Genomic DNA, 25,791 nt, shown 5'->3' with positions numbered 1-25,791 from the left:
ATAGGTCCTATTTACGTAATTAATCATAAAGATCAGTAGTAATTACGCATCTGTATGCACAGCGCTACACAAAGAGCGCCTAAAATTGCAATACAGCTCAAAAATTGACGAAGTCATATAACTGGTGTTATCCTGCTGGAAAAAAATTCATAATAACACTCGAAACTAGTAGCAGATGTACTCAAAATAAATAGTAACTCTACATAGGATTATACCTTCACCAATAAGTTGAAATAAATCTTCCTGCTCCACTTGAGAATTGGCGGGAAAAAGGCTGGAATGGATTGTGCTATCTTTATTTTTGGTTCAACTGAGGACATGCTGGTTTTCGACAGAGAGGAGTTTAATAAGTGTATTACCTGTACGCACACAGGTGAGGACTGTGTCTATAGCTTCCTACATGAGGAATGGAAGAAGGAGAAGGTGATAATGGATGAGTGTAGGAAGAATACTTTTTAGGAAATAATAGTGATGCAGCGGGATGGAGTAAAGATGCATTTCACAATTCATAGAGACCATTGGCTGTGCTGGAGATGTTCGTGTTTCTGAAATGACCCGTAAATCCACAGCGCAGGAGATGACTTCGTGTGCCCGTTGTTTTCCCTTTTTACTGATCGCAAGGGTGTCTCATTGTTTGATGTTGGAGTCCGCTACAAACGCCTCCTGCTGCATTGATGTATGCCCTACTTGACAAACACATGGTGTTCGAAATTAAAACAAACGGCGCTCTCTTTATTTCTTTACAACTTTATCCTTGATAGGTCACCTTGATATAGCAGCTGAGTAACTGTACACTGATGCTTGGTAAGCAGGGATAGGGCAGCCAACCACCACTAAAGCTTAGAAAGGCCAGTACATGCTATCGCAACCGTTGGAAAATGCTTTACTGTACACGTAGAAATTGACATGAAAAAAAAAAAAAAATCCAGCATCCGTGAACAATGGGTCATTCTGGGAATTGAGAAAAATCATTCTGATAACACAACTACCGCAAACATCAAACCCAAAAGGATCCCACCCAGAGACAGGGGCAGCATCTGCACATGTATTCTGCTTGATGTGCGCTCACGGAAAGACCGGCTTAGAACCAGTCTTACACTACCTCCTACCACTCCTCATACCTCCTTCTCGTCACCGTAGGTAGGGATACAGGCCTGTTCTATCCTGTTGCTGATGGTCTACAAAAGATCTGGTGGCAGTGATATACTGTTTCCGGTCCGCGAAAATCAGTCACGGATGGACATAAGACTCAAGAACAGGACACTTCCTGCAAGCCGTTATACAGAGTTTTGGGAAAGACTGAGCCCCTGGAACAACAACGAAATTCTGGAGAATCCTCCAGAACGCTTTTTCTAATGTCTGCTGCCATCCACCATCCGCCCTGACTGCCGTAGCTCAGAGCACAGTCTTCGGCCAGCCACGGTCGGAGCCAGCATCTCCGGCTGAGCACGTGGCTGGGATGGCTAGTGCTGTGGATGCAGACTAAAGCTACACATACACAATAGGCCATGACTCAAGTGGGCTACAGAACAAAGCGAGGATGATGATACGTCCCCCGAACAAAGATGACCGTGTGTTGTTGGTCTAAAAGTGCAGATGCGGTTGCCTATGAGACACGCCCCATGCCTCCAGCAGCAGCCCCCGCATGAGCTAGCCGTTCTGAGTGAGAAAACATTTCAGGGTGACGATCGTATTTAATATCAGCGCACGTCTTATAGGGGAGCATCTATTAAGCAGTACAATCACGACGATGATACAAGTCAGTTAACATGAAAATAGGCGCAGTCCATTATCTTTTAGTTTTATGAACAGAATCGATATACTTTTTTTACGTTCATCTGGAGGATACAGTTCACACCTCTCTCTCTCTCTCTTCCCACCCATCGTTATTTTGCGACATGTAATGACGTCAAAAAAAAAAAAAAAAAAAGCTGCAGCACAGTTGGCAATTACAGATGAGCGAACTGCAGAGGTCGGAACTCTATAGCGATGCATCTGACAGATGTATTAACTTATCTCACATCTCCAATACATGTCCACCCTGCGTAAAATCGAAAAAACTTCCACTATTTTGCTGTGAAAAATACCGTTCACTGCAAAATGCCTTCGTTATTTTGAAACTTTCTTCAGAGCAAAGAAAAAATGAGAATTGAAACTTCAAAGAAAAAAAATCATACAATATAACAAAACATCTATGTTAATCGATGTCTTTAAGTTTGATGGACAAAATTACGTGATTTGAGATCGTCCCTGGCATTCAAATCAGTGTCCGTAAATAAATAGTTACACACGTCTATTACAGCCCTTTCAGACATGGAAATAACATAGCCTTCACGCTATGTATTCACGTGCCAGAAAAATTACAATCATTTTACGTTCAGAAACAAGCTGTAATTCAAGAGGACGTTGTTGTCTTCTACACTGTGGGAGGTCCCGTTTTACCAATGCAATGGCACATCGCACCGCCATTTACGAAACGTAAAAAACAACTTGTGAGAGCATGTCTTGTAACAGAACATCCCAACGTCACCTAGTAGAGACCCCTATAGGATTCCACAGATATACGAAAACAAATACAGTCTACGTGCAGCCATCTGACTTATTTGCTCCATAACTCGCCTCCACCAACCTGTGTGTAAATTTTCTGTCATCTATACTTCAAGAAGAACACATCACGCAGCAGACCATCAGGCAGTTGCCTCTTGTGGAAATCATTTATTTGCAGAACCGTACTCTTCCTTTTCATATTTTCAAGCATTAATGCTCAGCTGAATGAGTGCCTGTAATACAGTTATCGATATCTCAGCCTATTGTGGTGGTAACACGAAACTAATGCTGTACATAATAAATTTATACAAATTTAAACAAATTATATTCGAATTGAATGAGCAGGGTCTAGTGGAGGCAACACAATACTAATACCCCACAGCTGCAGGAGTAAGGTATTAGAGCAAAATTCGTGCACATTTTCCAAGAGGATGGCTAACACACTAGATGGTGGTAGTGGCTCTAATTGTTTAAATAAAGACTTATGTCCAGAGCTGAATGAGTGCATGTAATAAAGCTATTGCCGGCCGCGGTGGCCGTGCGGTTCTGGCGCTGCAATCCGGAACCGCGGGACTGCTACGGTCGCAGGTTCGAATCCTGCCTCGGGCATGGGTGTGTGTGATGTCCTTAGGTTAGTTAGGTTTCAGTAGTTCTAAGTTCTAGGGGACTTATGACCTAAGATGTTGAGTCCCATAGTGCTCAGAGCCATTTAATAAAGCTATTAAAAACACCGAAAACCGATATTTCAGCTTCTTGTGGCGGTAACACGAAACTAATGCTGTAGGTAAATAATAACTTTTAACAAATTTAAACCAATTTATAAACATTTAAACAAATTTAGAGAAATTGATACAAATTTAAACAAATTTATAGAAATTATATTCGAATTGAATGAGCAGCCTCTAGTGGGGGCGACATGATACTAACCCCCGTCAGCTGCAGGAGTAAGCTCTTAGTCCAAAATTCATGCCCACTTTCCAAGAGGATGGCAAAGACAATTGATGGTGGTAGTGGGTCTAATTGTTTAAATAAAGACTTATGCCCATTTCCAAGGAAGAGGTGAGTTAGGTTAGTGGAGGTAGTCCAAGTGCCGTTTCTTTGCTGCCATTTTATTAGGTTAGTAGATGTAGCCCAATTGACCTATCTTCCCGCCAGAATTCAAACTTCTCACCAGTCACCACGTCCTAGGAACTGGCGAGAAGTTTTAATTTTGGAGGGAAGATAGGGCACTTGACGTATCTCTACTAGCCTAAGAAAATGGCGAGAAAGAAAGGGCAGTTGGGCTACCTCGACTAATTTTGCTCATAAAAGTTGAGAGGTGGCATGAGCCCCCTCTCATATTTCTATCTTACGATTCTCCTCTCTAGTTGCATGCGGTGGAGGGTTGCTTTTCCTTAACACGCGTACTTCCCACGCAGCGTCTCTCGTCACCCGGGTGGGCCGGTGACAGGCGGGCTCTGTGGAACAGGAGAGAGTTAAGCCGACGTGTGTGAGGCAGTCGAGTGAATGCTTTTCAGACGCCGACATTGTCAAGAGACACGCCCGCTGGGGTGTGAAGTAGCGGCTGGGCTAGAGGTTCCGTTACTTCAGAGAAACCTTGCGAAAACACTTTCTGGCGGGCTACCAGCGAGGCGTGGGAATGACTTGTGTACCCACGCAGTTGTGGCGGGAAAATTCCCGCACTTTCTGCAAAATCAGCACAGAAATTGGCGCCAAGAATCTCCATTGGTGGAATGGTAGTGCTCCGGCAATGGAGTGGAATTTCCGCCGGTTTTCGAGTTGCTGATTGGAACGTAACCACGGCCACTGTCGTGGGGGCGGGAATGTTCGGTGTTCGGCCTGTGCGGGTGCTCTGGGTGGTCGGCAGTCGCCTTTCGGTCGAGGACGTGGGAGCAACCAGCCCTCGCCTGCGGTACGCCAGATCGTGTTCTGGGAGATAAGAAGACTGTTGGTAATGTACGTCCGCAGCACCGGCAGATAGGGATTTTCCTAGGTGATAATCAGAGCTCAGCAGAGCGCGCCTGTTCATCCTTTTCTAACTTTGTTCAGTTTCGAGTAGCAGCAATTACTATTGGGTTAGCTGTGTGTCTCTCTTGAGATTTGAGTGGAAAGGAATTGGCTCCACATACCACTTCGTCTTAAACCTCACGATCTAAGTTAGGGACAACTTCACCTTTACTGTGTTTGTATGAATCTCCAATTTTAGCCAATTTGATGTTTTACATTTCCTGTGTCTCTTTTACTATTCTGCGTTTAATCTTAATAAATCATATTGTTATTTTGGACAGAACTTTCTTTCTGTTAATCAATAGAGCAACCCTATCATTCCTCACTATGCTAATGAAACCTTTGTTTATTTAACTTATTTATCAAATTAAATTATTGCAGGTGCCAAACTCTCTTCTACTCGACTAGCAGGGTTGATTAGAGTCAGTTCGCGTATTTGTTTTATCCTTGTGCAACAGCAAAAGTCGGAGTTAGAATAGGGGGGGCTTAGAGCATGATTTACACATGTGGATTCTAGTAGAATTTAGTGATAAATACACTAATAGCCCCGGCACCTCGCATAATATGGCGACCCTTGGCCTCGGATCTTTCCTGTGAATCTCTGATAAACAAACAGGATTCTTAGTAGGAACATTCAATTTTTTTTCTCTCTATTTTTTTTAATGATTAATACCCAAGTTTTTTTTGGTAGTTCCGCGTTTAGTTTTAAGTAGCGGCGCATGACTACAGTTTTTTGTTTTCAGTGTATATATTTTTTTGTTCATTGTTTTTTTTGTGTTTCGCTGATGTGGTGTCTGTACCGCATCGCACTTTGTCGGATTTGTGTGCGGTTTCTGTACCACATCAAATTGTGTTTGTGATTACAGCGTTGGAACAGCGTTGTTGAAATTTTATGTTTATGTGTAAAAAATATATGGAGTAGATTAATTTTATTGTGCATTTTAGATGAATTTGTTTTTATGAATGATAACGAGAAGTAAGGCACGACTATTATCGGGCGAAGCTAAAACAAAAGAGGATAGCATAATGGATAAGGGGCAGTTTACTGACGGGAATAGGTTCGGAGATGAGATGGGCACATTTTTAGCAGGACAGGACGCCAGGGGCATTGATGAGGAAGGTGATTTGGACGCGATCTCAGAGCAGCGTTGCGGCCGTGATTATGATAGTGAAGTAGAGGATGAAACAGAGACAGGCACACAGGTCGAGACGGTAGCAGAAGTTTATAGTCAAACGAACGAGTGCAGACAGAGGCCAGCTCGGTCACGTCAGAGCTCTAGCGCCCAGGTGTCCAGAGTTACATCGCCCATGTTTGAAGAGGATCAAGAAGATGACGTAAACCCAATACTGAGCTTCCTACGGTCAATGAAAGAAGAAGCTGACGAACAACGTAAGAAGGAGAAGGAAGAAGCTGACGAACAGCGTAAGAGGGAGAAGGAAGAAGAGGAGAAACAACGTAAGAAGGAGAAGGAAGAAGCTGACGAACAGCGTAAGAAGGAGAAGGAAGAAGAGGAGAAACAACGTAAGAAGGAGAAGGAAGAAGCTGACGAACAGCGTAAGAGGGACACTGAGGCAATAATCTCGCATATAGGGGCAATTCGTGGGGAATTATTAACAATAAAGAAAGAATGTGGAGAAGCAAAACAAATGTCAATGGTAGCACAAAAAGTAGCAGGCCTAGCCAAAACTGCAGCAACAGGGGCAATGAAAATCGCAAGAGTAACTCTTAAACTCGCAGGGCGCTTGCGACGTGCGACACAAGTCCACTCGAAATCCCTAGCGGCCTTAAAGACTCAAGGTAATATTGCGGTTACGAACATCACGAAACGAATGAAAGAAGTAGAGAGTCGGATAGCAAAACTAGAGCGAAATGGGCACACGAGCACTGCGCGTTCGGATACCAATGATGGAGCACACAGGATTGTGTCTCCGAGGAAAAGCCCGCCGTGCTCTAGCCCAGTGACAGCGTGCGGAACAAACAATGCACACGCAGAAACAGCGAGTAATAGCTCCAATAATTGCAGCCCACTTAGAAGAGTGAATGCAGAATGCCACTTCCACTGTGATACAGATGTAGCACATCACAGTTATCAGCAAGATAGATCAGGACACTCCGCAGACGTGCAAGTATCGGAAACGTCTGACAACACCAGTGCGAGGATCGGACAGAATTTTGATCACAATCACTTCCTGTCGATACTCAAATTGCAGAGGTTCAAAGATAATGGAGGGTCGATGCATCCGAAGAGCTGGGTGGTGCAATTTACTAATTCATTACCGTCGTCATGGCCAACCCAGGCCAAATTAGAATTCATGTGTGGACACATCGAAGGCCAAGCCGCGGAAAAGATGCGGGGCGTGGCAGCGACGTGTCGGACTTATCAGGAATTTGTTGGTGCATTCCTGCGGACCTACTGGTCAAAGGAAACGCAAGACAGGATTAAAGAGGAAATAATATTTTGTCCTGAACTGGAAGTGTCCGGGCATAAGAGCGCAACCAAATTTTTTGATGACTTACTCAAGAGGAATCAGTTTTTAGATAGTCCATACAGCAACGGAGAAATTATTAAATTTTGCTTTTCGAAATTGCCAGTTAGGTATCAACAGACCACGTTGTCGTGAGTACACGAAGAAGATCACATATCGTGTCAGAACCTGCGCCTCATGTGCCTCAGGACAGAAAGGGACGCTCTATACTCACCTGTTTGGGTTTTTACAACTCACTAGCATTGGCCGATCTGCATACACAAAGCAGTATCGTGCCACACTAACAAATGTATGGTCTCATGTCTTACTTCTCCTCTCTATTAGAGAGCAGTTTTTAACAATAGTCGCTCCTAGTTCGATCCTGTATGGATGACCTCACACACTTGTGGAGTCACTCCACGTGCCATCATCCCTCGTCGAACTGCAATATTGGGAAACGTAAAGTTCTGTCCAGCGAGAGAAGAGACCTAGACTAGTGATGTATCCCAACAAGGAGATCTCAGAGACAATTAATCGACGTGAGGAGAACCTATCACTGTGTCTTCCTACCGTACTGCCGTGATCATATGCGTGGGTCTGACTACAATCTCAACAGCGTACTGCAGACACTCCAGAACTCCCTATTGCTGTTGCCACAACGTAGCTACTACAACCGACGTTTAGCCTTATGTGATGTCAGTACAGTGGAATCAGTGAAGTGCCACGGATATTTCTAACAATGTGATTTAGTGCCTCATTCTCAGCACAGTCGTGAACTTTGTGCAATGTGCACGCACAATTTGATGCCCCATGAACCTTGTTTTTTTTGTTTTTCTTAAATTTCTTTCTCTTATGTTGTTTCTGTAATGTATGTTATACCTTGTATGCGTTTGTGTTTTACACTGTAATTCTTATTACAGATTACTGTATTGTTCTCCACATCATGTTTTTTTTGTATTTTGTGTTTATTGTTGTGTGTATGCTAACAGTGTGCCTGAAGTCCCCATAAACTGAAGCAGATACCACCACTGTCATTGTGAATGGACCATCAGTTCAGGGAACATTTTGTAAAGGTTATTCTTGCTGCAGGGAGACAGAATGAATCGGAGGTTGTAACTAGATTCTGAAAACTCACAAAGAGATTGTTAACTTAAATATTATCATGTGTGAATGAGGTCAGGTTAGTTTAATGATTAAAATTGTTGTAACATCTTGGGCATTTAATTGCGGAGCACTCCAACTCTGATTGTAAAGAATAAACTGCTCCATATTTGGCTCAGATGCCCGGGCCATGTTTAGAGCGTGAATGTCTGCGTGAATCGGTGTTTGGAAGGGGCTCCCTGGGTATGGATGTGTGATGTGAGTGTTAGTGTTCCATATTAAGAAGGTGAAGTTGGCTACATCATAAATAATCCTCCCTCTATGAGTTGCATTTTTCAGTTGCAATGATCTTTTTTATAGAGTGCGGTATGTGGAGTCACTTTGTAAGATTGTTCTTGGGCGATTGACTCACTACCTTGCTCCTAAGTGAGCCAACCGCTCACCAATTACAATCTAAAATGGCGTAGGGGCAATGAGAGGTGGCATGAGCCCCCTCTCATATTTCTATCTTACGATTCTCCTCTCTAGTTGCATGCGGTGGAGGGTTGCTTTTCCTTAACACGCGTACTTCCCACGCAGCGTCTCTCGTCACCCGGGTGGGCCGGTGACAGGCGGGCTCTGTGGAACAGGAGAGAGTTAAGCCGACGTGTGTGAGGCAGTCGAGTGAATGCTTTTCAGACGCCGACATTGTCAAGAGACACGCCCGCTGGGGTGTGAAGTAGCGGCTGGGCTAGAGGTTCCGTTACTTCAGAGAAACCTTGCGAAAACACTTTCTGGCGGGCTACCAGCGAGGCGTGGGAATGACTTGTGTACCCACGCAGTTGTGGCGGGAAAATTCCCGCACTTTCTGCAAAATCAGCACAGAAATTGGCGCCAAGAATCTCCATTGGTGGAATGGTAGTGCTCCGGCAATGGAGTGGAATTTCCGCCGGTTTTCGAGTTGCTGATTGGAACGTAACCACGGCCACTGTCGTGGGGGCGGGAATGTTCGGTGTTCGGCCTGTGCGGGTGCTCTGGGTGGTCGGCAGTCGCCTTTCGGTCGAGGACGTGGGAGCAACCAGCCCTCGCCTGCGGTACGCCAGATCGTGTTCTGGGAGATAAGAAGACTGTTGGTAATGTACGTCCGCAGCACCGGCAGATAGGGATTTTCCTAGGTGATAATCAGAGCTCAGCAGAGCGCGCCTGTTCATCCTTTTCTAACTTTGTTCAGTTTCGAGTAGCAGCAATTACTATTGGGTTAGCTGTGTGTCTCTCTTGAGATTTGAGTGGAAAGGAATTGGCTCCACATACCACTTCGTCTTAAACCTCACGATCTAAGTTAGGGACAACTTCACCTTTACTGTGTTTGTATGAATCTCCAATTTTAGCCAATTTGATGTTTTACATTTCCTGTGTCTCTTTTACTATTCTGCGTTTAATCTTAATAAATCATATTGTTATTTTGGACAGAACTTTCTTTCTGTTAATCAATAGAGCAACCCTATCATTCCTCACTATGCTAATGAAACCTTTGTTTATTTAACTTATTTATCAAATTAAATTATTGCAGGTGCCAAACTCTCTTCTACTCGACTAGCAGGGTTGATTAGAGTCAGTTCGCGTATTTGTTTTATCCTTGTGCAACAGCAAAAGTCGGAGTTAGAATAGGGGGGGCTTAGAGCATGATTTACACATGTGGATTCTAGTAGAATTTAGTGATAAATACACTACTAGCCCCGGCACCTCGCAAAGTAAAGGAAATGTTGTGCACCTACTTTTGTGTCAACATGACTTTTATACTGTCGCGACTGTGTTTTTTTAATAAATGCTCGCTTGTAAGAGGTGCTTTGACGTTAAATACAATTGTTACACTAAAACGTTTTCTGTCTCAAAGCAACTAGCGCTTGCGGAGGGTCGCTGCTGGCAGCTTGGGGTGTGTCTCATAGCAACACGTGGTCATATTTGTTTGTGGGAGGTATCATTATCCTCGCTTTGTTCTCTAGCCCACTTGAGTCATGGCCTATTGTGTATTGTAGCTTTTGTCTGAATCGATTGCACCAGACGTCACAGTCACGTGCTCGGCTGGAGACACTGTCTTCAACAGCTGCTGGGCAAAGACTGTACTCTGAGCTACGGCAGTTGGCGGCGAATGGTGGGTGGCGATTGCAGGTGGCAGCAGACATTAAAAAAAGCGTTCTTAAGAGTTCTCAGAAATTTCGTTGTTGTTCCATGTGGGTCAGTCTTTCCGAAAAATACATTTAATGGGTTGCAGGAAGCCTCCTGTTCTTGAGTGTGTTGTCTGTGACTGATTTCCACAGACTAGAAACAGTATGTCACTCCCACCAGATGGACCTCTTTGTGAACCATCAGTGAAAGGACAGAATAGGCGTGTATTCCTGCCTACGGTGATGGGAGGGAGGTATGAGGAGTGACAGGAGGGAGGGGTAAGAATGGTTCTGAGCCGGATAGTCCACGACCACGCATCGAGGAGACAACACGTGTACCTACCGCCCGTCTCTCCTAGTGAGACCTTTTGGGGTCGGTTTTTGCGGTGATTGTGTTATTACGATGATTTCTTTCAATTCGCGCGGGCCAGAGTGGCCGAGCGGTTCTAGGCGCTACAGTCTGGAACCGCGCGACCGCTGCGGTTGCAGGTTCTAATCCTGCCTCGGGCATGGATTTGCGTGTTGTCCTTAGGTTAGTTAGGTTTAAGTAGTTCTAAGTTCTAGGGGACTGATGACCTCAGCAGTTAAGTCCCACAGTGCTCAGAGCCATTTGAACCATTTTTTTCAATTCGCAGTACATGTGTTGCATTATAACCTGTTGTTTACGAGTGCTGGATTTTCTTTTTTCATGTCAATTTCGATGCGTAATTAGAACAGTGAAGCATTTTCCATGAGTTATGGTAGCATGTATTGGGCTCCCTACACTTTAGAGGTGGTTTCCTGCCCTATTCCTTCTTGCTATGTATTAGTGTACAAGTTACTCAGCAGCTATACCAAGGTGACCTTTCTGTGGCAGTGGAATAGGACAAAGTTGCCAAGAAATAATGGGGGCACCAAAAATGGTTCAAATGGCTCTGAGCTCTATGGGACTTAACTTCTGAGGTCATCAGTCCCCTAGAACTTATAACTACTTAAACCTAACTAACCTAAGGACATCACACACATCCATGCCCGAGGCAGGATTCGAACCTGCGACCGTAGCGGTCGCGCGGTTCCAGACTGGAGCGCCTAGAACCGCTCGGCCACTACGGCCGGCAGAGAGATGTATTTCAACTTGTAGGTAAAGGGATCATCCTATGATCCTGTGTAGAGGAACTATTTTATTGAGTATGTCTGCTGCTGCTTTCGTATGGTATTGTCAATTTCTTTCCAGTGGGATAGCACTAATTGTATGACATCCTCAATTTTTGAGCTGTATTGAAATTTTAGGCGCTTCTTGTGTAGCATTTTGCATATGGATGCGTAACTACAACGGATATTTGTACTTAATTATGTAATTACCACCGATCTTTTCTTCAGTTACCCACCTAAATGAATAAAGTATGTTGTGGGTTAGCAGGAGAGCCAACCCCGTGTTACTAGAGCAAGCCGAAAGGCACGCGTTTTAGCTCACGCAGGCTGGCGTGAGGTCTGGAACAGGACAGGGAAATTAGACTTTAGAAAAAACGGACGTAGCTGGTGGAATACTTACCTTTAATCCATAAATGGTGAACGTCGGTCTTGACGGTACATTATTACAGTATCAATAGTAACTGGTACTGGCGCCTTGCTAGGTCGTAGCAAATGACGTAGCTGAAGGCTATGCTAACTATCGTCTCGGCAAATGAGAGCGTATTTTTTCAGTGAACCATCGCTAGCAAAGTCGGTTTTACAACTGGGGTGAGTGCTAGGAAGTCTCTCTAGACCTGCCGTGTGGCGGCGCTCGGTCTGCAATCACTGATAGTGGCGACACGCGGGTCCGACGTATACTAACGGACCGCGGCCGATTTAAAGGCTACCACCTAGCAAGTGTGGTGTCTGGTGGTGACACCACAAAGTACACTATCCTAACCCTACCCCTGCTCCAGTTGGACAGAGTCTAACTGTTTCCCTGTGTAGGAGCTGTGCCCTTGGGTTTTCCTGCCCGGAAGGATCAGAGTTCGAGTTCTGGAAAGGGCACCCGCCATTTTGAATTTCCCGCCAATTCCCGGGTGGGAAGGTGATGGTGTGACATCAGCACAGCACTGGGACAAAGAAATTCCCGCCATTTATGAAATTCTCACGATTTTTTGACCGCCAATGAGGCAGGTGGAGGAGGGGGATGGGTGGGGGAGGGATAATTTAATTAATTAAATTAATTAATTTTCATAATTAAATCGCAATGTTACCACATCTAGCACTAGAACCCTGTCCAGGCTGTGGGAGGGGAGTAAATTTGGGAACAATCCCAACTTTGGTAATATTGGCTTTGCGCTCCTACTATCATTTCCTACCAAGAGATAAAATTGCTGTTCTTAGGTAATGTATTTGACAAAGAGATTCGTTAAACGATTTATTTCAGAAGGCAAGTGAAAATTACATTTTAAGCAATACATTATGTACAGGGAAGGATTATTTAGACATCACAGATTAGTAATTTTATAAAAACTATAATAGAAATAACAATGATTGTAGTAAGAGACTATGTTATTTCACACAACCCCGTCACGCTTCAGTGCTTTTATTTTCTCTTGGGGGTAACCTCACTCTAAACCTTTCCAGTAGGCAGTGTTACTATCTTATTCTCTTCCCGAGCCCAACAACTCGCTCACCATTTAAAGAATGTTGAAGATGAACATTTCGCACATTGGTTTCACTTTGTGAGGGGCGGGATTCACGCATAATGGGATAATAAATCACCAATGCAGCTATGTGTGGGCAGGTGCAATTCTTGATGCCAACACAGAAGCAAGGCATTGTGTTTTATTTAGTATCAATGCGTACGCAGAAATCGTTGGTGGCAAACTCTTATGGCCATTCAGTGAACTGGACAAAATGAACAGCTGTCTCTGCGTGTCAAAGTACCTTCGCTGTTGGAGAATGTTATCCTTGCAAAAAGACAACAGATGTGTTTCATGCCTGACAGATCAAAATTGCTTTTTCTATGGCTTGTGCGACGATACCCAACGCACATGTTTATTGAGTGATGGTTTAGTTTAGGAGGTATAGTGGCTATAGGAATGTTCAAAGGCACTGGTGTACTGCAAACATTATTTGGTATTTAACATGGGTGCTGAATACAGTCTAGATGCGGCTGTGATCTGGCTGCAAGTTTGATTGTGACCACAACCGCTGCAGTCCACATGGCTCTGGCAGTGAGGTGACCCCTGGCACAGACTCTGTCAGCAGCGGCTGACGTCAGAGCAGGTGAAGCAGCTGGGCCCCAGCGCCCTCTTGAGTCTGCGAAACGCCTGCTCCTCGTACTGGACGTCGCCCGCCTGGTGCCACTCCAGGTACGTACGGGTGTCCATGAGGAAGCGCAGGTGCCGCGGCAGCGCCGAACGTTCCAGCGGTTCCAGCTCCAGCAGGATGATGAACTCGCGCTGCGACGGGTCCAGCGTACGGTGGTTCGCCAAGTCCATCTCCCACAGGCACCACTGCAACAGCGGGCACGCGCGTGACTCACGTCGTTACATATCACTTTAGTCTGTTCAGTAAGAGTATAAAATCAGTCGAGGCATCGTGATACACGCTGAGTGGCAGGCTCTCTTCAAATCTGGGTGTCTGATTACAAGATTAGTGGTGACCATCTGGGGTATGTCGCGTTGTTTGAATATTAAGTGGTGATGCTAAGGATTGGGGGAAGTGTCTGCCAGACTTTTAATCAAATTAGCATGCGGACATTGAGACTGTAGATGTACTATCCGACTTTCAGAGGAATATCGTCCACACAGTCTTCAAGATAACAAAGACAGACAAATTCGACAACTGCCGTTGAAGCAGCTTAACAGCTCTTGCATCCAAGTCGCCGACAAGAATAATGCAGAAGAGGAGAATATGAAATTAGTCAGTCTGGCTTTAGGAAAGTTAAAGGCACTAGATCCACCTTGATAGCTGAGAGGTCAAAGTGTGTTTGCCTACCATATGGGGGACGATGGTTCAGTCGCAGTAATGTCAGCGATTTTTTTTTGAGTGGGAAGACTGGAATCAGGTGAGGGTAACTGATGAGCTACAAGAATTTTAATTAATAGTTCCAAGTTCTGGAAGCTGACAACGGCCGGCAGAGTGTTGTCCCATACAACTGATGCCATATTGTAGAGGATAACACGGCGCCGGTCCGCGTCGCGTGGTCTCTACGACTGATCATATAATTACTTTAAAGTTACCTAGTGACAATTCTGACGTCGAGCTTCTTAATGGAGGTAAGATTTAAGAAATTCAAGAGTGTTTCGTAGGATTTGTCAACCTTGGAAAAGCGTTGCACAACGTATACTGGTGCAAGATCACTAAAATTCTAAGAAAAGTAGGTATAAGCTGTAGTAAAACGCGGGCATTGTATAATATCCGCAAGAACCAAGAGGGAACAATGAAAATTTAAGAACAGGGCAGAAGTGTTCAGAGCATAAAAGAAAAAAAAACAAGATATATGGAATGTACAGTCTGACTTAAGCACAGAACATGAATTAAAGTAAGCCAGGTAAAGACGGAAGTTTTCAGGAGCAGCAGAAATGGGATCAGTGAACATGTTAACATCGAAATTGGGATCTACATAGTTGACAAAGTGGACGAACTTCGGCATTCCGAAATCAATACAAGATATGACATGTTAACATCAAACTGAGTTCTATGTAGTTGACGAAGTGAACGAACTCTGGCTTTTTTAAATAAAAAAAAATTATGACAGAAGAAGCAAGGAGGATATAAGAATCAGAGTAGTCCGTTCGAGCACAGTATTCTTCATCAAACGAGGTCTACTAATATTAAACAGAAACCTCAATTTCAGTAAGAAATTTTGTAAGAATGTCCATGTGAAGCACAGCACTGTGTGGGGAAACCGGAAAAGATGATGACGGAAGCGTCTCAGGTGTGGCGATACAGAAGCATGGTGAAAATTAAGTGCACGGATGGTAATAAATGTTCAGATCCTCTGCGGAATCGCTGAGAAAATGTATATGAGGAAAACACAGACTAGACGATGGGATATGATTTTGCGCATATGTGAAAACATTAGGGAATTACTCCCATGGTGTTATAGGTAGCCGTGGAGTACAAAGACTGTAGAGGAAGACAAAGTTTGGGGTACTGTTGTTGCTGTCTCCAGTAAGAACACTGGTTTGATGCATCTCTCAGCATTCCTCTATCCTTGCAAGTCTCTTCATCTCACTATAACTACTGCAACCTACATCCTGAATCTGCTTACTGTATTCATCTCTAGGGTTGCCTCTACAATTTTTACCCTCCTTACTTCCCTCTAATAGCAAACTGGCGATCCGTTGATGTCTTAGGACGTGTCCTATCAACCGATCCCTTCTTTTTGCCAAGTTGTGCCACAAATTTTTTGTCTCCCCAGTTCTATTCAGTACCTCCTCATTAGTAACGGGAGTACCCATCCATTCCGTACAAGGCCACGATTCAGACAAATATGTCCAGGAAAGATTTTGTAACACTTAAATCTGTATTCATTGTTAAAAAATTTCTCTTCTTTAGGGCCGGCCGCGGTGGTCTAGCGGTTCTAGGCGCGCAGTCCGGAACCGCGCGACTGCTACGGTCGCAGGTTCGAATCCTGCCTCGGGTATGGATGTGTGTGATGTCCTTAGGTTAGTTAGGTTTAAGTAGTTCTAAGTTCTAGGGGACTGATGACCACAGATGTTAAGTCCCATAGTGCTCAGAACCATTTTTTTTCTTCTTTAGGAGCGCTTTTCTTGCCCCACCGTCTTCAAGGTAATAGTTGCCAACTAACTCAACGACTTCGACGTCAATGATCACTGGACATCATTTTCGCAAGTTAAGTATGTCACGAATTCCCATCTCTTGGCAGTAAAAGTACCAGAATCCTCTCTTCCCACAAGACAGTGGTGCAACATCTACAGGATTCGTACGAACCACGTTATCTACTACACGAGCCTAATTCAATGGCAGTCTCAGAATTTGGAGCTGAAGAGCAAATAGTTGCACACCTAGCCCTGGTTTGCCCCGATACATCCTTCAGGAGTGCGTTAAAAGACATCAACGACCTCATCACCAAAGCATTGGATTGGCTGTCCCACAGTGACCTGCGGAGGTGATTAAAAAGTGGACAAACTAGAAGTCTGTTCCTTTAGTTTAAATTTTTAATAGCTACTGCAATTCTTAATTTACTTATTGCAATTTGCGTAAGTTCATTCGAAGAAATAAATGAATAAATAAACTGAAGATGTTAGTCTGACAAGGAGCCCCTTAAGTGCGAGGTCGCTAAAGGCCGATGACATTTATGGCATTCGACGCCCCACATATTGGCTGCTAATGGCAACAGGGGGCGGAACTGGAGGTATCCAGTTGTGAGCACAGAATGAGGCTGTTGAGCGTAGTTGAACATCTTAGTCGACGAGTAACTCACAAGAGTGCTAGAGTGCTAGTGGTGTTGATACAAATCAGAGCAGTGGCAAGGATAAACAGAGCTAACATTGCATTATACCTACGACAGTTGCCGAAGTTGACATTTCGTCAGAAAGGAACCCAGGAATTTCGCAAAGTGAGAAAGAAGTGACAGATGAAACATTAGCGTTTCTGCAAGGTGAGTCACTGGAATGTGTTGTGGTGTATACTCTCGACTGTGGACAATGTAGGTGAGGAGTACAATGATGACGATATGTGCTTAACAAGTGAAAGCGATATTGAAACGGTTGTCGAGTCAAGTAGTTCACCGGCCTTGTCGGTCAGGGAGCCACAGATCCTGTCTCCACCAAAACGTAGTAAAGGACGATCATTGTCCAAGGTGTGGGTGCTAAACATAATTTCGTAGATGGATGATCATACGCTGCATAGTAAAAAAAAATGTTAACAGAATTACATCAAGATGAGATGAAGTGCTGACGAGAGCTGCGACATTTATGACCAAGACATAAGAAGTTATGAAAACTGATATTCGATGATTAAGTCTCTGTTAATAATGCCGTACATAATCGTTACGATAACGGTTTTTACGCAGCCGCAAAGTCGCCATTCCGCTCTGGAACGAACTATGTTTCGTCTCTCAATCATCTTCCCCCGAATTCATGTTAAAGATCCTAAGGCAGCCAGTACTGATTGCATTCATTCTCTTTCACTGTGACAATGAAGTAGTGACTCAGGATTTGCGTTTATGTTGTGTGAAGACGTCCTCAAACAGAATGTGTTGTGGAGTTACTTGATGAACGTGCGTGGGGGCAGTAAGATTTTCTTTCTCAGTACCGGCTCCTGCTTGGCTAAGCACCTTCATTTCCCTCGTACACCTCCCTACAGATCGCCAGTATACGAATTAATTATCACCCTGTGGGAAGTCAACGGGTATTTCTGAAATATGTTATAAACTAGTTAACTTTTGAATAAGACGATAATCGGTAGGCTTGGTACCTAAAAAATAACGGAAGAACGTTCGACTAGTCTTCATGTCAAAGTTCGAAGAGTGAAACTGCACATCACCTAACATGCTGTGATGCTGGTTGTGCTGTGAGACAAAGCAAAAATTTTACTACCAATGAATAAAATGCATTTTTGGTACAGCGCCAAAGGAAGTTTCCTGCTGCGATCACTGTAATACAAGTACACTTACTCACATGCGAGTGCTGTATCTAAATATCAGTAATGGCGAAAACATTCTATAAAGAATTCACATGTTAACGAACATCAATAGGCAAGCTACAGTATATAAGTGCGCCAAGTTACTGATTCATGTGTGTTATTGCACTTCTATAGAACATATTACTCAGCCAATATTCTGCAGCCCCTGAGGAACATCCATCGTCTGCAAACTCGCAACCAAGAATGAGGTCCTGTCCCAAAGATTTTAACAGGCTCTCGTCCACACCGAACTGCTCGATTTCGAATTGAGTCAATAGGCGATTGCCAAGATCCGCCAGAAGCCAGGCCTCTTCCCCTTGTTGAAAAAAAATAAAATTTAGGACTCACGGCAAGTCTGGCTCCACGATTATGCTGTCCACTGGAAAAATTCCATCCCCTCGAGGGTTAGCAGGCGGGAGAAAGTTCCTGCCCCTCCAGCGACGGCTTTTTAGAGAAAAACGATTGTAGATTGCACTACCCACAGGTTGGCCCGGTGGCCAGGTACTTTTCCTGCAAATTTGACGCCATAGCTGGCTGTGCATGCCACAAGCGAATCCCGCGACCTCGTTTCCTTACAACGTCCCTCATTGCGAAGTACACCAAATGCGGTTTGCAACGTGAGTGTTGCTTCCTCAGAAACGTGCATCTGCTGTGTAAACAACAAAAATTTGTTCACGAGTCTGTTAGTGGTTGTCGGAAATTGGTGGAGAAAACTGCGAGGAATATAGTGGACACATCGGTTGACTGACCAACAAATTTTTACGAATATTTAAAATTTTGCTTTCGCGTTCCTGTGGAGTAATGAATTCCAGGCGAACACATTTTTCCTACTAGAAAATACAGGATAGGACCTCCGCATGGCATTGTATTGTGATATTCGTTACTTTTAACATTATACAGCCACCGTTCCTTTTCCATTGCGTCTACTAAAATGCAGATTCTGAGCTATGTCGTTGTGACTGTAGTATACGCTGTACCAAATTGCAAGAGATCAAACAGTGACATCAGTCTTGCAGTTCATTGCCCATGTTCCCTGGCATGTTCACTAAATTGAACGAATTCACTCCTGAACTGAGAGTGCTCTTATCCATAATATGTATAAAGCAGAGTGTATGTGAGTGTACCCAGGATCTCCTCGCAAACTCTTGCATTAATTTCCACCAAATTCGGCACATTAATATCAGGTCTCACAGTTATCAGCACTGTGGGGTTTATAATCTCCTAGCTCCAATAGGTGCAGAATAGGGGCGCTTTTTTCCAGCCCCTGGTATGTACGCCAACCTACATGACAGGTTTGTTATGTCAGAATAGTACTGGCTTGGCAAATCGAAACGGTTTTCTGGCCCTCGACATGTAGGCTGCTGTGCACGACAGGTGTGTTGTGTTGGAGTTGTATTGGCATACTTCATCGAACTGCTTTCTGTGGTGGCCTGTGTGGCAGGGCCAAGTAAATGAGTTTCAAGCCCCTGATATGTAACGTACCCTGTATGAGAATTGTGTTATGGGAGTAGTAATGCCCTGCTTCACTGAACTCTACTGCAGGGACAACACATGCCTATGAGCATGGCTACAGACAGGGTGACATGGATAGAGAACGGGATGGAAAGAGCGAGAGGGAGGAGGAAATGGATGGAGAGAGGGGAAGGAAGAGGAAGAGAAGAAGAGACAGTGGGGAGGAGGAGATAGTCAGAGGTGGGAAGAGGTGGACACACAGAGGGATAGGATGAAGGGTGTTCAATACATGTGTCGAATGCATATGCAGGTGTAGCTATGGGGAAAAGATGAATTTACAAAAATGGTTCAAATGGCTCTGAGCACTATGGGACTTAACATCTATGGTCATCAGTCCCCTAGAACTTAGAACTATTTAAACCTAACTAACCTAAGGACATCACACAACACCCAGTCATCACGAGGCAGAGAAACTCCCCGACCCCGCCGGGAATCGAACCCGGGAACCCGGACGTGGGAACCGAGAATGCTACCGCACGACCACGAGCTGCGGACATGAATTTACACATAACATAGTATGTTTATACATTAAATTAAAAAGGAAGTTTCAGAATATTTTAGAAACGATGGTGAATGATAAAATATTAAGTTGGCGCATACATTTGTAGCGTTTTTCTATTAGTTTAATGAACACAGTAGTTATCAGTAACAGAGCGTGAATCACCTAAAATTTGCACCATATACGTTGCAGAAGCGGAAAGTGCTACCGATGTGCAGTTTTCACAGAACGGATTGGTGGTCATAGGCTCATTTATTAGCCATTAAACAGATTGTAATAATAAGTGCAAAGTGTATTTTTGTGCAAAAATACTTTTTAAGTGCAACAATGCGTATTGGTATTAACAAACTAAAATTAGGGTAAATTAAAAAGTCAGTGGTATTTGTTGCAGGATTCTAGTGTGAATTGTTTACGAGATATCGTATTTTGTAAAGTTCCCACACTGACACTTGTTTGTGACACTCAACTTGCGTAGTGGCTTGGTAGGATGTTTTTATGTTTGTTTACAGTGCGCTTGCGTGTTCCTTGAGTGCTTTGCGACTTGCAAATCAATTAGTGTGTGAGTAGACGATGGAATTTTCCAAAGCAGAAAAAGCCGACATGCTCATGACGTATGGAGAGGGTAGGAAGAATGCAGTTCGTTCTTGTACAATGTATGCGGCAAGATATTCCAATAGACGTCAACCATCTCGCCAACTACCATGAAAGTTGTTGTGTAACACTTAGACAACGTAACAGAAGGAAACAGGTGACGACAGAAGAGGGGAGAAAATGTTCTTGCTGTTGGTGCAGTTGATCCGCACGTTTGCTTCTGTACAATTGTACAAGGAAGTGGCATGCGTCATGCAAGTGTCCTATGCATCGTCTATCAACATAGGTTCCATTCCCATGAAATCTCTCTCCGTCAAGAGTTGCGTCTGTACATAGGCATTAAGACAGGATGCTCCAGATATATCCTGTATCCTGTTTAGTGATAAAGCTACATTTACCAATCATGGCCAATTAAATTGCCGAAACGTGCACTATTGGTCTGTTAACAATCCCCGTTGGCTCCGTCAGATGGAATGTGAGCGTCAATGGAGTATAAACGTGTGATGTGGGATAGTGAACCATCAGCTCACAGGGCCGTTTTCATAGATGGAACACTGAAGGAGCACAAGTATCGCAGCCTTTTTCCACGGATGCTAGAAGACGTTCCTCTGCAGGCTAGGAGCAACCTGTGGTTCCAACATGATGGCTGTGGAGCACATACTGCACGAAATACTACAGCATGTCTTCACGAACTGTTTCCAAATCGCGAACTGGACGCAGAGGACCTCTACCTTGGCAGGGCCGTTTCCGTGATTTGACACCTGTCGACTTTTTCCAGTGGGGAAAACTGGAAGACGCTGTCTAAATGGACGTGCCAACCACACCCAATGATATGCAACGACGTATTACTGCAGCCTACTCTCACATCTCTGCTGAAATGCTAGCACGTGTACAGCAGTCGTTCTACCAGGTGTACCGGTATGAAATGAGTGTTTTTTTTTTTTTTGTGAAAATGAAACACTAATTTTGAATTGTAAAGTAAAAACATTTTATTCAAAGTACTGACCATTGCTTTCTATACATTTTGACCACCTTTCTGGCAATTTGTGGACACCACGCCAATAATAGAAATGTTCGTCTTTTGAAGCAAACCAATCGGACACCCAGTTTTCGACTTCTTCGAAGGCATCGAAGTGTTCCTCAGCCAATGCGTGTCCCATTGATGAAAACAAATGGTAGTCGGAAGGGGCCAAGTCTGGTGAATACGGCGGGTGGGGTAGCAGCTCCCAGCCAAGTGTTTTGAATGTATCCTGAATCAGTTTTGCTTTGTGTGCAGGTGCATTGTCGTGTTAAAAAATTACTTTGCCCTCTCTTCTGGCCCATTCTGGTCTTTTTTTTGATCACTGCATAGTTCAAATTGATCATTTGTTGTCTGTAGCGATTAGTATTCACAATTTCACTGCGTTTTAGAAGCTCATGATACACCACACCTTTCTGATCCCACCAAACACAGAGCATTGTCTTCTGGCCGAATCGATCTGGTTTTGCAGTCGATGTTTATGGTTGTCCCGGATTAACCCATGATTTTTCCCGTTTAGGATTCTTAAAATAAATCCATTTTTCATCGCCAGTAACAGTTCGATGCAAAATTGATTTTGTTTCATGTCTTTGAAGCAAAATTTGACAAATGGTTTTTCGGTTTTCCATCTGTCTTTCATTCAATTCATGTGGCACCCGTTTTCCACACTTTTGGATCTTTCCCATAGCTTTCGAGCGGTCAGAAATTGTTTTTTGTGCAACATTTAGCATTGCTGCCATTTGCTTATGACTCAAAGTATCATCTTCATCCAATATTGCTTGCAATTCGGCGTCTTCGAACTTTCTTGGTGGTCTTCCACGTTCTTCATTTCTTACAACAAAATCATTATTTCTGAACCGTTGAAACCATCTTTTGCATGTTGCTTATGATAGAGCATGATCACCATATGCCTCGACAAGCATTCGATGCGACTCTGCAGCACTTTTTTTCAAATTAAAACAAAAAATTAATGCTTTCCGCAAATCATCACTTTCTGGTACAAAATTCGACATTGTTAACACGATGAAAACATATGATGTTGTTTGTTCCATGACTTGATGTATACTAAATATCTTTGACAGATGTCATACCAACCAAACAAACAAAAATTAAGTCTCGTTCACAACAAATGTTCCCTATCGACACATTTGATCTTAACTCTCATTTCATACCGGTACACTTGGTATACCAGACTGGAAGCGTGCGTTGCCGCTGCCGGTGATCATTTTGGGCACGACCTGTGATGGTCAGTTGTCTCGTTACTGGTCAGAATCCACATAACTGCTGTGTGCTCTAGTGTAGTTTTTTAGTGTCTGCTATACCACAGGTACTGTTCAAGTTTCGGTGTGGGAACTTTTCAAAATACAATATCTCGTGAACGATTCGCACTAGAATTCCTCAAGAAATACCTCTGACATTCTGATTTACCCTTCTTTTAGTCTGTTAATTTCAATGGGCATTGTTCCATTTAAAAAGGGTATGTTTGCACAAAAATACACTTTCTAAATATTATTACAATCTTTTGATTGGCTAACAATACGAGTACATGAGTACCAAACCATTCCGTGAAAGCCGCACATGAACAGCACTTTCCATTTCCGCACTATATGCGGTGGAAGTTGTAGGTGATTCGCCCTATGTTTACCCCATAGAAGTCGGAAAAGATGAAAATTTGAGGGCGCAAGAGCAGGTGAACTAGGTGGGTGTGGAATAACTTCCCAATCCAATTCCTGTATAGTGGTTTTTGACAATCTAGCAGAATGCAGACAGGCGTAATCATGGAGTAGCACTACTTCAAGCAGTATTCCTGGTCGTTGTTCTTGGACTGCGTCTGCAAGACGTCTCAGTTGCTCACAATAAACGTTAGCTGTGATAGTTATATCTCAGGGAAGTAATTCGTAGTACACCACACCGTCGATGTTTCACCAGGTGCAAGACATCATCTTTTATGGATGCGCGGTTGTCGATGTACGGGGAGTTGCTGCTTTGCCCGGGATCCATCATTCCTTTATTGTCCTGAAGTCAACATAAAGACACAATTTCTCGTCAGCAGTAACGATGCATGATAGGAATGGACGGTGCTGTTCACGAGTCAGTTGATGACGAGCAGGCAGAGATGCATATATGGCCACCCGGCGATTTTTGTGATTTTGGCCTAGAACATGTGGTGCCCATACACCAAATTTTTAGCCTTCCCCATTGCATGCAAATGTCGCACGGTGATGGAATGGTCACAGTTGGTCACATTTGCCAGTTCTCAAGTATACTGACGTGAACCATTGTTGAATAATGTGTTTAAACGATCTTCGACAAACCCCGAAGATCTTCCTGAATGTGGAGGGTCACTGATGTCAAATCGATCCTCCTTAAAACGAGAAAACCGTTTTCTTACCGTGCTCTGTCCAATTGCGTCATCCGTGGACACGGCACAAATGTTTCTGGCTGCCTCCTCTGCTGTCGCCCCTCTACTGCACTCAAACAGAAGGATATGTCGGAAAAGTTCCGATTTCTCCTCTTGGAACTCCATTTACTAGCGTTCACAGCTCCTCTCACTAATTCCAAATGACAAAATGACAATATGCAAACTCAAATAGCACCAGTGAACTAAAAATAAAAAATGACAATCGAGAAATAAACTCATACCTACCAGGAAATAGCAACATGTAAAACAATAACGCTATGAACTTATGCTCCAACCCAATGTATGCTGAAAGTGGACCAGCAACCTTGCAGATTCAAGTCCACGCTTGTATCCATTACACTGCTGTTGAGAATAGTTTTTTCACTCTGTCTTTGCTATTACGATTTCCTGAAGGCGTTTACCGCCGATACCTCATTAACTTGTATTTAATTATAACGTATTTAAGAAATGCGACGCATTTTTGATAAATATTCGATGCCATTGTTATGAAACGGCAAATTTTCATATCTTGCTAATTAGAGTACGAAAAGAACGAAATACGAATACCCTTTCACCACCAGTATGTCGTTACCCGTCATTTTATTAAAACAACCGCACCAAAGGTGACCTATTTTCGAGATCCTCAGCGTGTCGGTGCTTTGAAGTAGCATATATTCATACCAAGTAAGGTGTAGTATAATTCCCATGAAATGCGGGCTTCATCTGCAAAAGAATAAACCAGTGTGACATCTCCGAAGTATACTTGGATGAAAAAAGTGATCTTATATCTCACTGCCCACATTTCTCTTCACGAAGCAAAAATCTGGCGTGCCTGATTGTGCCTTTCACGCTTTGCAACGCGGAATCCGACGCTGTGACGTCACAAAAGTCGGTCACTTCTTCGACCAAGCCGGCCGGGGTGGCCGAGCGGTTCTAGGCGCTACAGTCTGGAACTGCTTGACCGCTACGGTCGCAGGTTCGAATCCTGCCTCGGGCATGGATATGTGTCATGTCCTTAGGTTAGTTAGGTTTAAGTAGTTCTAAGTTCTAGGGGACTGATAACCTCAGAAGTTAAGTCCCATAATGCTCAGAGCCATTTGAAGCCATTCTTCGACCAAATCCCGTGGGAGAAGGGCTTTACGAGCGAATGCCTCTAGCACTTTTGTGCAGAAGTTGCGCTGTTTAAGGGACTGAGGCTGCTGGGAACTTACCCGGCTGGACAGGAAGCTCTTCGAGAGGACGACGATGGTGTGCCGACTGCGGTCCATGGAGCTGGAGATATTCTGGACAATGACGGTGCCCAGCTGGAAGTCTCGCTCATGAAGGCAGATGCGATAGCGCTGTGGTCCGTTCTCCAGTAGTGGAACCAGCGTGCCTACCACCCAAGGGCGGTCGCTGCCGCTGCAACCAACCAACCAGTGACTCAGCAACACCCAGTGGAAACCAGACAGGGTATGGGAGAGGTCATGGAAACGAGTTTCCGCTCCAGACACCAGAAGCCTTTTTTGCCCTTGAGAAGAACCATGCAATATACCACGCTGGTGCCACCATTATGGTCATTGTAATCATACAATGGGAACACATCGGCTATACGAGAAAAAGGTGTTGGATCTTTCACATCGCGTAATATGAATGGATGCAGTACGTGCATTATTGCATGCCGCATTTTGTACCTCGCATCATGCAGTGGAGCTTTTAGTTTCATGAGAAGCTACAGAGGACTCAGCTCTGTTGTCCCAAACAAGCTACAGAATCTCTATTGTGCTTACGTCCGGTCGTGGAGGAGACCAGCGACTGCTTGGAGGTTCTTAAACATGTCGTATCGCGCCTCAAGATATGTAATGGCGTAGATTATGGCACTCACGTCTTGGAATATAGGTCTTAGAATATACACTCCTGGAAATGGAAA

At 44.0% G+C, this 25,791-nt stretch overlaps 1 protein-coding gene across 1 annotated transcript in view; it reads right to left on the bottom strand.

The window, feature by feature from the left end:
• Positions 1-12,653: 12,653 nt before the first annotated feature.
• LOC126236792 (toll-like receptor 2) overlaps positions 12,654-25,791 on the bottom strand; it is a 29,637-nt gene continuing 16,499 nt past the window's right edge. Inside the window, exons 2-3 of the mRNA XM_049946379.1 lie at positions 25,094-25,283; positions 12,654-13,720 (exon numbers count right to left, since the gene is read on the bottom strand). Coding sequence (XP_049802336.1) covers positions 13,466-13,720; positions 25,094-25,150 — 312 coding nt within the window. The 5' untranslated portion in view covers positions 25,151-25,283 and the 3' untranslated portion in view covers positions 12,654-13,465. The remainder of the gene's footprint in view (positions 13,721-25,093; positions 25,284-25,791) is intronic.

This window comes from Schistocerca nitens, chromosome 2 (assembly GCF_023898315.1).
Source record: "Schistocerca nitens isolate TAMUIC-IGC-003100 chromosome 2, iqSchNite1.1, whole genome shotgun sequence".
Lineage (NCBI taxonomy): Eukaryota > Metazoa > Arthropoda > Insecta > Orthoptera > Acrididae > Schistocerca > Schistocerca nitens.
Note: the sequence above shows the minus strand (reverse complement) of the source record. Positions and strands in the feature narration are given on the sequence as shown.